Source organism: Cyclopterus lumpus, chromosome 1, assembly GCF_009769545.1.
Source record: "Cyclopterus lumpus isolate fCycLum1 chromosome 1, fCycLum1.pri, whole genome shotgun sequence".
Lineage (NCBI taxonomy): Eukaryota > Metazoa > Chordata > Actinopteri > Perciformes > Cyclopteridae > Cyclopterus > Cyclopterus lumpus.
This window is the reverse complement of record NC_046966.1, coordinates 15,759,929-15,773,093: the sequence shown is the minus strand read 5'-3', so window position 1 is coordinate 15,773,093 and position 13,165 is coordinate 15,759,929. Positions and strand designations below refer to the sequence as shown.

Below are 13,165 nucleotides of genomic sequence, written 5' to 3'. Positions count from 1 at the left end.
TTTATTCCTGTGATCTGTTAAAACACCTCATCTGACAAGTCTTACTTATGAGAAAACAAGGTCAAAGCTCATTTGATCTTTAGTTGAACTTGAGTTGTGAATTGTATTAAGAATCAAATTTGCTTTATTTGCCATTTCTTTAAACCATGTGGCAACAATGACGATGCATTATAACCCCAGTTCAAAGGGCACATGAGCTTTGTCTGTAGTTCAAAGGCTCAACCTGTAGGCATACTGAAAAATGTTCATGTTGATGCTTAACAAATGAAGATAAGAATAAGTAATACTATGTGCAGCTCGGGGGCTCTTCACCAGCATGTGAGTTGTTTTAAGAACAACAGGTCAGGATAATCAGAATTTTGTCAGGATTTGTATTTGTGCAAGATTGATTTGAGTAAATACTGTGGATATCAAGTGTAAGACTTTAGGATTATACAATTGAAATGTTGGCCTTTAATGCCTGCACTTCACTAAACATTAAGATAACTTTTCCTGTTTGAGTTAAGCGTTGATATCAAAGTATAACATAGTACAAATGCACCACCAGACAAGACAGTATTGACTCTGTAAAGTCTGTAAAACCCTTTATTTTGCTTTAATGGATTAATGCATCCCTTGCGATGCCCTTTTTTCCCCATTCTAGCTCTCTGCGCATGGTGAGAGGAAGATCATGGTAATGGAAAACCAGCCTTGATAAAGGTCAAGTAAACAGGTTAGGCGAGATTGAAAAAGGCAACAACTATGTGACTGTATCTGAACTCCTGCATGACATCCTATTCTTCTGTTACTTTTGACGAGCCAGAAGTATCATATTTAGGTTCCTTATAGCTGTTCAAAAGTTCTTTCGTACATATTATTCACAAATACATTTTCTTTTTAATGGACAATATTTCCAGCTGTATGCACTTATATCACTTGGAGACACTAGCATGTGGCTGTAAGGTGCTGTATATTGCTGTTTGTCATTTGATTTTATGCTAGATTAAAAAAGACAGTTTACACAACTTTCAATCCCCTATCCTTGAGGTGAATATTGTTATTTATGCTTTTACTTTGTCCAGAGAGTTTGAAGGATATATCCAGGACTTCAAACTGATTCAGTAAAACCAGGTTAAAAAGACACTGACAGGAGCAAAAGCCTGTAGATCACAGTGTATAACTGAATCACCATATTACCTGGTGATCGAAAGAAAACATAGATGATAGAAAGAAAACAATGGCACTAAGGAACAACACTGTTCCTGTAAAGCAGGTGTAATGGGAAAATATGTATGTAAACATGTATTGATTCCAAATGTCAACGTTTTACTATGCAAATAGAAGCACAGACACAGTGGAAAAACACTGAGCCCTCAGACACAGATGACAAACCACACGGCCACCCGGTTCCTGTCTTCTTAAAAGTTCAGGTTAAAAGGAATAACAACCGCAAGTGACCGGCTACATGAACCAGTGTGAACCAGTTCAAAATAGTGTAGGTAGGAACAGCGACTGTCTGGGTCGTGGGTCATCTGGCTGTAGCCCTCTGTATGTATAAATAATGATGTCCAAGATGTTTCAATAAAGCTTTTTCCACAGATCACTGAGATACGTGACTGAGGAACTTTCTTCAAGCTAATAAACGACAAAGACAACTTTGATTCTTTTGGAGACTCTGAATATTCCAAATGAATAATTTGAACCACAACTCTCCTCCCGATCAAACATAGACATCCTCCATCACTGCACCAACTGTACCTAGGGCTGTACCTCTTGTTGCAATCATTAAAAACAAAAACAGCATGCATTCATTATACCTTCAATAGCTTCAGTGGCATACAAGTGCCAATGCTAGATAATTACGAACCAACCATTATTACACAAAGTTTAACCATAACTTGCTCAAAATCCACAAAACCAGCCTGAAACTGAAAACAATCTGAATCAATGGAGCACAGCCACATAGTTGTCAGATCCTAGTCGGAGCTCCTAGCCGTAGCTGACCAATGCTACACTATTATTGGCCAGGCTGTGTTTAAGGGGCGGGACTTAACAATGCATCAATTATGTTTTGCATCTTTGTTGGTGTTTTTACTTCTATATATGCTTGCATAATTACATCAATATATCATATGTCCTAGCTAGTGATAACACAGTCCTGCACACAGAGGACACACAATGCTTCGTATCTCTCAGCCGGTGCTTTGTGCTAACATCTAACACCTCGCCACAACTCAATCTGTAGACGTGGGTAGGCAACTTGGTGAGTTCAGTAAGGATATTACATGACAACTTGTTTATTGATTTGAATGAAATGTGTTCATAATGCTTTACAACCCCATTGGTTGCATACATCTTCGGCTAAAAGTTGATTCACTTTTATTGATTTGTGTAATGTTATTGGCTAACAGCTAAAGGAACTACCAGTGCATATGTTGCTGTTTAATTTTGTTTTCAACTTTGATCTGATTGCCTGCATATGTGGCCGCTAGTTTAAAGTGTGTTTTACAATGCCTTACAGCCCCTCAGTGTCAAGCCAATTGTGGGTTGTTTTTATTCAATCACACAGTACAGCAGTGGTCATTGCTTTTCTGTGTGCACCTTTTGAAGTTGTTATCATAATAAAACTTCTTAGCGAAAAGATAATCACTGGCGCCATCATTACTACATCCTGGACCAGCAGGTCAGTATGAGAGATGTTCCACTGCTGCAAGCTCCAGATGTACAGCATGAAAGCAGCAAGTCACCTGCTGCTCAACGGCCAGTAAGGCTTAAGAGGCACTGACTGGCCGCACTGCCTGCTCGACCAGTGTGTGTGCATCATGGAACCACTTGCTTTTTTCTCGGCGACCCCCATGTTACCGGGTTAGAGCAATCACACTGCTTCCCTGAGCAACGTGGCTCAGGTGCAGCACAGCTGCATGTTGGCTGCGTGTCAACTGCGTTTCTTTTAGAGATTTGAGGTTTCAGCTATTTATTTATTGATGACCGGGTTTGGGGATGATTATTATTATTTACAAATGGGCTTATTCTATTCACAATAAATATGCATTACATTTCTATTGAAATTAAATAAAACAATCCGGCCATTATGTAAGGTAAACTATATGTAGAAATAATGTCTGGCAGCAGCAACGCTGACTGTGTGAACACCACATATGTGAGAGATCCAGCCATCACGTGCTGCTCACGCAAGACAAACTAGAGCTTTTTGTCTTGATGTAATGTTGCCGGTGATAAAAAGAGAGTTTAGTTTTGGTAGTCAGATAGTGTGGATGTTTGTAGAGCCTTGGTCAAGCCTTCAAGGAGCATGGGGTATGGCCTTTTATATTTGTCTGTGCATGTGTGCAAGTGTGTGTGCGCGTGAGCCTGTCCTTGTGCACATGCACGTGGAACTGCAAAAACATCAGGTAGCCAAATGTTACACTTGCTACTTTGTAAATCCACCCCCACAAAAAAAAGACAAATGGCTGATGGAGCATTGCTTTGACTGTACACTTCAAATTAATGCAGCCATTTATTTATTCGGGGTCTCTTGCAAATGAAGAAGCAAACAGTAATTGTAGTTTGAGAAAGGAAATAATGTAATTATTTGAGCCATGAAGTTTGGTTCAACATTAGCATGCACATCCTTCAGTTACCTTGTTTGTTTGAATGGAAAATCTGCTTGTCATGTTGGTAAACAATTTAATATTTTTATGTACACATGATTAAGCAGCCCTGCATTGTCTCTATACATATCTACTGAATAAAAGACAGCTGAGCATGTCTTTTATCCAGGGAAAATTCACACAACAGCGTAAAAGAAAAAACAATGCCACATTATTCTGGCGGTGTTGTCACAATGTTTGTTCGGTGTTACCTGCTCCCATTTCATAAACACTGTCATTTATGCTTGTCTGCTCTAATATTTGATCCCTCCTTTTCACAATGGAGATGGTGAAGACTGAAATGCTCAAACACAAGTGCTCCTCCCCTCAGGAAGGTCTTGTGTCTCTACACGGCGCCACTGCCTAGCTAAAGTCATAATTACAGTATCACAGCTCTATTTAATGCCTGCATGTGTGCTGCAAGTTTTCCCTCCCATCTAAACTCAAAGCTCAAATAGACCGCCCATTCTGTCAAGCCAAACACTGAGTCAATAGAACATCCTGTCAGAGTGAGTACCGCCTGCCAGCCTGTCAGGCAGCACCACCAAATGCCCAAAGGGAGGCTGAGGCACAGCATAGCCTCCCATCTGTAATGATGGTTGGTCTTAAGAGGTCAGAGAGGACACGACCACAGCTACTCTGGGCAGGTAGTTGCTATTGTCAATTTTGCCAGAGTGCCTCTCTAGAAAAAGAGAAAAACAAATATACACTGTATGACAGGAAAGGGTTGTTTGGGAGTGAAACTGCATTCAGGGACCACAACTCATGTTTTGATGGGTTATGAATGGGTTTGCTTTTTTCTGGAGAAAGATGCCTACTCAAATACTACTAAAGGGTCTGTGCTACAATTCCTGAGATTTTTAGTTTTAATTAATTGGAATTGAAAGAGTCGTGCAGAAGCATGCTTGAATGATTGTTGATTACATCAACAGACACTTATGTTTGCTCATTAGGTGTCTTTTTTTCTAAGCATGGTGTTGACAACATCCAACAAGTAAAAGCCAGATTAATCTCGTCCTCAGTGACAATAGAACATAAATCAATGTTGCTTTTGAGCTCTGACGTTGCAACAGCATGGATCATCTATTTATTCAATGGTAATTTAGAAGGTCATTTCACTTCTGAGTTTGAGATTTAAAAGTGGAGCAGGGATCAATGTCACTGTGTATACATTTGATTGTTTACTAACATGTTTGGCAGAGAGTATTTAGCTCACCATGTCTTGTGGCTACTTACAAATACAAAAGGAAGCTGTACGTGATGTTAATGATATTAACAATTCAAACAGCTTCAAACATAATGGCACAGTGTGTCAGTGGATATCTCACAGCAATGATGTTCTGATTAGGAGTTTTAGTTCTGCTCCTGCATGTATGGAGATTGTATGATGTCTTAATGTGTGCCTTTCCCTTGCATTCTCTGAATGCATTTCTTTCAATAATCATATCTGTTTGCCTGTTTGTTAACCCTACAGGTGACCAAATCACTTCAAGCACTGTCTCACTAAACTCCTCTAACCCTTAATAATAATTAGATGTCTGTCCATGTACACTGCGTCTGTCATTATAAAGAGTGACTATGAGGTAATATAAGAAAAAGTTTGTGTATTGTGTTGTTATTGTCAAATGACAAACATATTTTGTATCATAATTATTGTGACCCCCCCTCCATCAGTCAGTTACAATATTCCACTGTGTTACTCTGTAAAGAATGGGCTTATGGCTGAGTCAAATACTGTATTGAGGATGGACAAAGATACTGTTGGTTTTGGTCTTTACAAAACATTTGATAAAAGAGAATGAAATATCGTCAGTCCTCATCTTGAAAGTGACTTCATCTCAGAGACCTGGTAGATACCATGTTTTAAAGGGAGATTGAGATGTAGCATGAGACATTCACTCACCTGTCTGCGCAGGTCTCTGGTCTTTTTGGTCATCTTGTCAATGGCTGAGTTCAATGGGTCACCTTTCTCTTTCCTGCCAGTCTGCATGAGGAAACAAAAATACCATGTTGTCACAGTGCATGGAATTACAATCTTATCTTGACGCCCAACATTGTCCAACATATTCCAGCGTACATTTTCCTGTTGAAGTGAAGCTGAAAATACATTTTGTCACAGAGCATGAGTGTACATCACAAGTGTTGCACAATTTGACCAGAGTCAGTGACAACTAGACTCAAACAGTTTTTCTGTGTTACCTAGCAACTAGCCTTTCTGGCAAGTATCAATTTAGTTACCGCCAATTCCCCCGTGTGCAGTACTTCCTGTCACTGCCAACTCCTACTTTAGGAGGTTAGGCTATCACATGCTTCACCTGACACACACACAGTCACCAACTGCTTCCTATCACCTGACAGGGGGAGCTCCAGTGGAAGAGCAGCACGGAGCTTCACGCTTTTCCAAATTCCCTGTGTCTCCCGTTACCACTCTTCCCATCTAAGCAGTAGGAGTCACTAACGCCAATACTAAGACAGGATCTCGTGCTGTCTTTCATACATAAATATATAATACAAGCTCTACTGTTTTCACTCAAACATGGGGACGAGTGGAGTTATTTATACTGCTCCGGTTATTAGATTTCAACATTTACTTGTTAAATTGGGATGGGTAGCTTGGTCTGAAGGTTAGAAAGATGCTGTCAGTGTCTTTGACTGTACAATTTCTGCTCCAAGACACATATAAATGATCTGGTACTCTGATCCCTCCAGAGAAAGGTTCATATGTCTCAGGCAGTGACGAGTTGTGCTGTACTGAAAGTACTGTATGTGAATATATGTTGACTTACCAAGATAACTTAAACGTTCTGTCACAAATTTATTAAACACGTTGGCATGGCATGATACAACAAACAACTCAAATTATTACAGTCAACATGTTAAAATATATTTAGTTCATGTTTTTTGGGGATCAAACCTTTCATCTTAGTAAAGTAACAAAAAGTAAAAGAGTAAAATTAATGGACAACAACAGGTATATTGGAACTGAGAATTGTGAAATCTTAAAAGTGAAGAATGTGCTACATTTACACACAAGAACTCCAAACTCGTCAAATAGTGATGCTTGGTGGCCTTCAGCTTCAAACTATGACACTAGAAGCTCCTCTCGTGTCAGCTTTAGACGTATGCATAGCAAATTAAACTTCCGTCTTCACAAGGATTTAGGTTAAGAAGTTTTCCAAGAAACTAAATTCTCAAGGACACAACTAGCAAAACAGAAGAAATGCAATTTCATTAAAAAAACTGGAAGTAAAAATAATTAAGATATTCATAAAATACATGAGATAATTACATTTTTAAATATCCAAGGGGAATTTAAGACTCTAGTTTGAGGGCAGTTTGCAGTTAATTTAATTAAAAATGGCATAGTACCTAAAACCAGTTCTGCCAGCATGAGTGCGTACATGAGGATAGCCAGGGGGCACTGACCAACCATCAGTATTTGACGAGTGAAGAGAGCTGTCTTTGCTGATAACCCTCCCTCAGGTCCTTTTAAGCTGCTGCTGCATTGAGTCAAGTACTACCAAGTACCACCACAGTTCAAACTAAACTTCTTGAAACAATAATTCACCTTTTTGTATTGACAACTGGCAAACAAAGATGTGTAGCTCTTCTCTCCTTTGAAACCGTAGCTATGTATACATATACAATGTAATCCTTTTTATAAAGAGGTGGTTTCTTGATGTTCTCATTAATGTTGTGTGCAAATGTTGAAAAAGTTAACACAAATGGACAAGCGATACAATCTGTTAATTTAAAATGCAAAAGGATGTTGTAGCTTTTTTGCCATGTAAGACGGAAAAAAAAAAACGAGACCAAAATGCTCATCAACCGTTGCAGAACAATCCATATCTGGTGACATGTATTCTCATGCATCCACGCCTGTTGAATCCTCAAAAGAGGATTTTTCATGAGACAAATTCACCACAGAACAACAGGGCTTCACATAGAGGGGCTATTTAGTTGTTATCCTGTTTAATGACACACCAAATGGGGTTGCTTATCTTTGTGTTGCTGCACTATTGTCCTGCCCTCTTGATAATTGAGTGGAACAAAGTGCCTTGTATCTATGTGTCACAATGAACTAAATGAGAACCCATCAAATGCCCACCTCATTGCTAACTCACCCCAAGGTTAACATTGATTGTCACTATCAATGCCTTGGTCACTATCAGGTTGTAAGATGACTGTTTCCACATTAGTTATCTTATCACACAGAAAGGACAGAAGAGAGAGGGAGGGCTACTGTAAACTCGGACCTACAACATGGAGATATTCAATACCTGGCATCTGAGGTTCTATCTAGCTCAGGAAGGAGGCTAAGTGAGGTCCAAACCCACTTACTCTTCTTTTGTCCTACACAATACAGGACATTCAAAGAGACACCAACTTGAGGACAAACAACCACAGTCTGTTTGCAATTTCTTCATTTTTGATTTGTCACACTCCAAGATCAGCATCTGTTACAATGTGGGAACATGCTGTGGGGAAATCGCATGCGTGCAAGGTCACTGATGTGAAAGTGCTGCTCAATGAAAAGAGCCTATAGCCATAAAAACAGATATTATTTCTTTTACTGGCAAATGTATTGCAGGCTTGCCCTTGGCCAAGGCTCATATAGCACACATTTTCTTTCATAAGGATTTTAAACATTAGAAATGAGTCATTTGTCTCCTCACTTTCTACAGTTAGTCACCCCCTATTCTGATAGCACATCACACAATGCAGCCATTTTATGTTAAGCAATGCACCAGACTGAAATGAAGAAAACTGTCAATCATAATGTGAACAATGTGTTTGATACTCAAACCCATATTCAGCAAAGGAACACGCACCTGACCCTAACCCGGCTACTGAACTGTGCACATGTAGTTTTATTAAATTTGCAAGTTGTGTTCTGAAACATACACAACATGTCTTGCTGATTGACGGCGTGAGGAGAGGACATGAGGATAGCATTCAATTTCCCCCTAATATGTGACAAATATTTATACAAGCCCATGCACAGACAAGCTCTTCAATGGCAAGGCAGAGGACATGACAACATTAGACATTGTGCTGCTTAACGAGCATAATGTGTCATTAAAGCACCAGAGGGGCACATCGGATTATAGATGCTCACCGCAAAATCTAAAAAGGGGCTTAACTTGAACCTTTCTGAGGACACGAGTCCTCACATGATTGTATGTATAACCAACAACCTTAACTTAACTGAGAGAAGGAGAAAATGGCCACACTGTCAATGACAGAAACAACTCAGTTCATTGATATAGCAAATGTAAAAAAAGTTGAGGTATACATATCAGGTATGATTAATTTAAATAGTAAAGGGTGCATAAAAGGCAATAATACATAATGTAATAAAAAACAACAATAATAGAGAGATGGAGTATTCATATGATGGATATACACACTTCTTAACTAAACTGGTGTGTTTGTCTTTTCATTTTCTGGAATTAGAAGTCCCTGCGGTTTTATTTCTCAAAACTCTTAACTCTTTAATCTGAGTTAAGACGATTAAAATGGTACAGTGATGTCAGTCTAAAGGGAAAAACAATAATTCACCTGTTTTTTTGGAGCACTTATTGAAAACAGAGCAGTAGTTATTTTCAAGTTAATTTTCTTATATCCGCTAGAGCCCTTGGTGTATGGCATCTTTAAGACCAATGCAGTGCTTTTGACAGTTACAGTAAGTCAAGTATACTTGTATGACCTTATGCTGAGTGTACTCTTCAGGTTTGATATGTCAAAACCCTGTCAACACACAATGAATAATGTATTGCTCATGTTGTGTCTTCTGCAAACCATAAAACACTCAATTAAAAACACTACACATGAATCCCCCATCACAAATGTTATAGAAAAGGAAGTCCACAATGAATCATAGGTTAGTCAATGCGTCAGGCTCATATTCAGCCCATATCGGTCAAGACTGAGGTCATTGAAATGTGCGTGTATGTGTGTGAGAAATAAAAGTAGAGAGACAAAGTGAGACACATTATTGTATTTATGTGTCTACGGTGTTTATCTGAGAAACTATTCCTTTCCTCCAGACCCATCCAGGTGTGCCCTGTATGCGCAAGCAATTCCGCTCTGAAATTCACAGCCATTAAAAGCTTGACAACACAGTCGGCTGCTGATGCAATTGTCTACCATACAGAAATGTTGATTGCTTAGTTTTTGACTGCCACATAATGGAATGTGCATGTTTGTTTCTTTCCTGGTAAACACAACTCCCAGTGGTGTTTTGCAGACAATGTCCCAAACCGTTCCCATCCATTATTTTCCACCCCCCGGTGTGCACTCATTCATTCTCAGTTGGGCAGAGGAAGAAAGAAGAGGGTGCACCTAGCGTGTGGGGTAACGGAGGAGGTAGCAGCGGAGTTATTCATGCCCACTCAGAAGACGGTTGGTGGACAGTTGAGGGCCCTGAGTGTGCTCGCTCTCTCAGGCCCTCCCAAAGTATGTTGTGTAATTTCTGACCCTATGACGGTGGAATAAGACACACAGTAGTGTCTGTGCAAGCTGAATAATGCTCAGACTTGGTACTTGGTATCAGGTTTGTTGGTCTTCCATTTTAATTTGAAATGTTAAATAAGCGGCTCAAATTCAAAACTAGCGTAGATATATTTAGTTGTATTTGTTTAAATTATCTTGACATCTTGCTTTGAAACAAAAGCTTTTTATGCTGTATTTTATGCTATTTGTGAGCATTTTAGAATGCCTTTCAAAAGCTTTTATTTCTAGCAACAATGAAAAGTACAGACTTTCAATGCAGGCGATCAAAATATGTCTGATGCATTAAATAGAAAATGTGACTGCAATCACTCATCTAAAATAAATTCTGTTTTCTTTTAATCACCATGTCTCTTTTCCTCCCTTGAAACTAGTGCTATACAAATGACAATAGCAAGGAAACACTCAAACCGAGGGATAGTACAATAATTGAGGAATGGCAATAACATGGCAATGCCAAGGAATGGACTGATGAATCAGTGGAAAGCTCTTTCAAGATCAATGTGTTAAATGGCATCAATTCCAGTTCCTTGTCAATTCAATTAGGCAGGAGGGAGAGGTACAATTACTGTTCAATGTGGTTACACTGTCTGCAGCCAGCTTAAAGGGGAAGCCACGCTGATAACAAGAGGGTGAGAGAGTGTTTGTGTGAGCCCAGGGGTGGGGGTTGATAATAGTGGTAACATGTTGGTCGGGTAACCAGGAGATAATGGGTAGCAAGATCCTCATTAAGATAAGTTGTGCTCCTTCTGCTGTAGTGCCATAGATGGACCAATTTGACTTGTTCTCATTAAATGGAACTTAAAGAGGTTCAGCGGTGGCTATCAGATAGTTGGATTACAGGACACTGGAAAAGAAAACATGCTGCAATGCCTGTGGCGGAAAGAAAATACTTCCAGATGAGTGGCTCCGATTAGATCAGTTTTTTTTTGTTAATGAGGTGACAGAGCAACATAGTACAGAAATAGATGCCATATCATAATCTCATTATAGCCATTATAACCCCCTGGGAAGCTCATAGATATACAGGGAAGGCACAATACAATGCTGAAGCAAATCACAGGACAGCGATATGATTTACAAAGTACGTGTGTATGTTTACGTGTACGTGTGCACATTGAAACAGGTTAGCTTGATGAATATTTTTTTCGGAGGGGATTAAATGTGGAAAGACTAAGTGGAATTTAGTTTTTTCCTTTTATATATATATATATATATTTATATCTATAGCCACTTAACTTGTGCAGGATTGTGGGTGTATGGAGCCTATCCCAGCTCATAGTTGTATGGCCAGCCTGGACAGGTTGTGAGTTTATTAAAGGGTAACACATGAAGACGGACAACCACACTCACACCTCAAGGCAATGTAGAGTCTCCTGATACTTTCTCACTCCATGAGGGAGAAAATACCCAGACAGGGGGAAAGTCTGCAAACTGAGCCACATTATTTTTAAAAAAAAGTGTACAAACACCACACACATACACACACACACACACACACACACACAGACAGAGACACCAATGTTGAGCAAGAATTTATCGTGTAAAAAAAAAAGACACTTGTTTTGGCACCTTCACATCTCACAACACCAATCACAAAACTACTCTAGCAAGAAAGTAGGAGGAAATGTGGACATAGCTTGACCTTTGTTTGTGATATACTGGAGAAAAAGAACTGCAGATTGGTAAGCAGCATTGCAATGTACACAAAGGTTTGGATGACATTGACCGAACACATTATTTTTGACATATTGCCTCCCAGGGCTGTACGTGTTTGTTTTTGTCTCGTCATATAGAAAAAGCATGTTGTAAGCATTGATGAACAGATTAATTCCATCCTGTTCATGAAATGTCTTCAAATACATGCATACAGGTCTGAAAGCTATAGACTTTCTTCTTTATTAATGAGGTTTAATGAAAGTGATAATGACCTCAGGCACCGGCTTTCAATCCTTGTCCTTAGAACCCCTGGTGCACCACATGTAAGTCATTATCCTTTATGTTTGACAAATTGTACACATCAGTTACACTATTAAGCAGGGCACACAGAATGCTGATCCAGCCTATTTCATAGGAACAAAGTTGAAAGACAGTTTTCACTAGGATTCTTAAATGTAAGCATATTTTAGGATGCTTTCAAGAAGCGAACAATCTATAAGCAGGTCAACAATCATTTAACTGAACGTACAGAGTACAGCAATAACTTTACATGGGTATTTCATAATTCATTAGCAATAGTATTAAAATGAAAAGAAAAGCTTTGATTTATTACTTATTTATTGAAAGCAGCACACGCACGCACACGCACACTCACACTCACACTCACACACACACACAGATATATTCCAATATATTTGACTTGTTATATATATATTTATATATATATATATATATATATATATATAATTCTTAAAATTCTGCAGTGGGAGAGTGAATGAGTATCCTGAGCTCCTGAGCTCCCGTTTCGAGCCTCAGGACAGCCACACTCTCCCAAGCCCCCATGTGCTGCTCATACGAGGGCTTCGTGCCTCTTCTCCCCTCACATTGTTGCCCATCGTATCTATAACATGCTGTTTAAGCCTGGCAGTCTCCTGTAAGTTAGAGGTAATGCAGCCGAGAACAGCGCTGCCCGAGGAGGTGCCGGAGTGCCTTCTGGCACAAGCGCTCTCATGCTTAATGGCTGATGCCTTTTTCTTACTCCTCTCATTACACCGGCTCATGTTTAGACTGCGGGCCTGTCACTTGCTATTAGTATCTGTGGTCAAGCAGGCTCTGGATGAGCCGAAGCATCTGGCTTATCATCAAGCACATCGTAAGTATGAAATGAGCAGTTTGTTTAGGATGGAGTAAACACAAAATGAAGGATTAATGCCCTGTGTGCATGGGTAATTTCTAGATAGATGCAACTTAATAACAAAATCCAGGGTAATACAAATTAGTTCTATTGAACTAATATGTACATACAATATAATAATTTAGCCACAATGTTGCATCAACTACATGCAAGCTGATAAGGCAAGATT

At 39.3% G+C, this 13,165-nt stretch overlaps 1 protein-coding gene across 4 annotated transcripts in view; it reads right to left on the bottom strand.

Moving 5' to 3' along the window:
• The window catches only part of ctnna2 (catenin (cadherin-associated protein), alpha 2), a 239,359-nt gene that overhangs the window by 68,704 nt on the left and 157,490 nt on the right, over positions 1–13,165 (bottom strand). For all 4 annotated transcript variants that reach the window (XM_034534786.1, XM_034534816.1, XM_034534796.1 and 1 more), the window contains one exon: positions 5,533–5,613. In XM_034534786.1, coding sequence (XP_034390677.1) covers positions 5,533–5,613 — 81 coding nt within the window. The remainder of the gene's footprint in view (positions 1–5,532; positions 5,614–13,165) is intronic.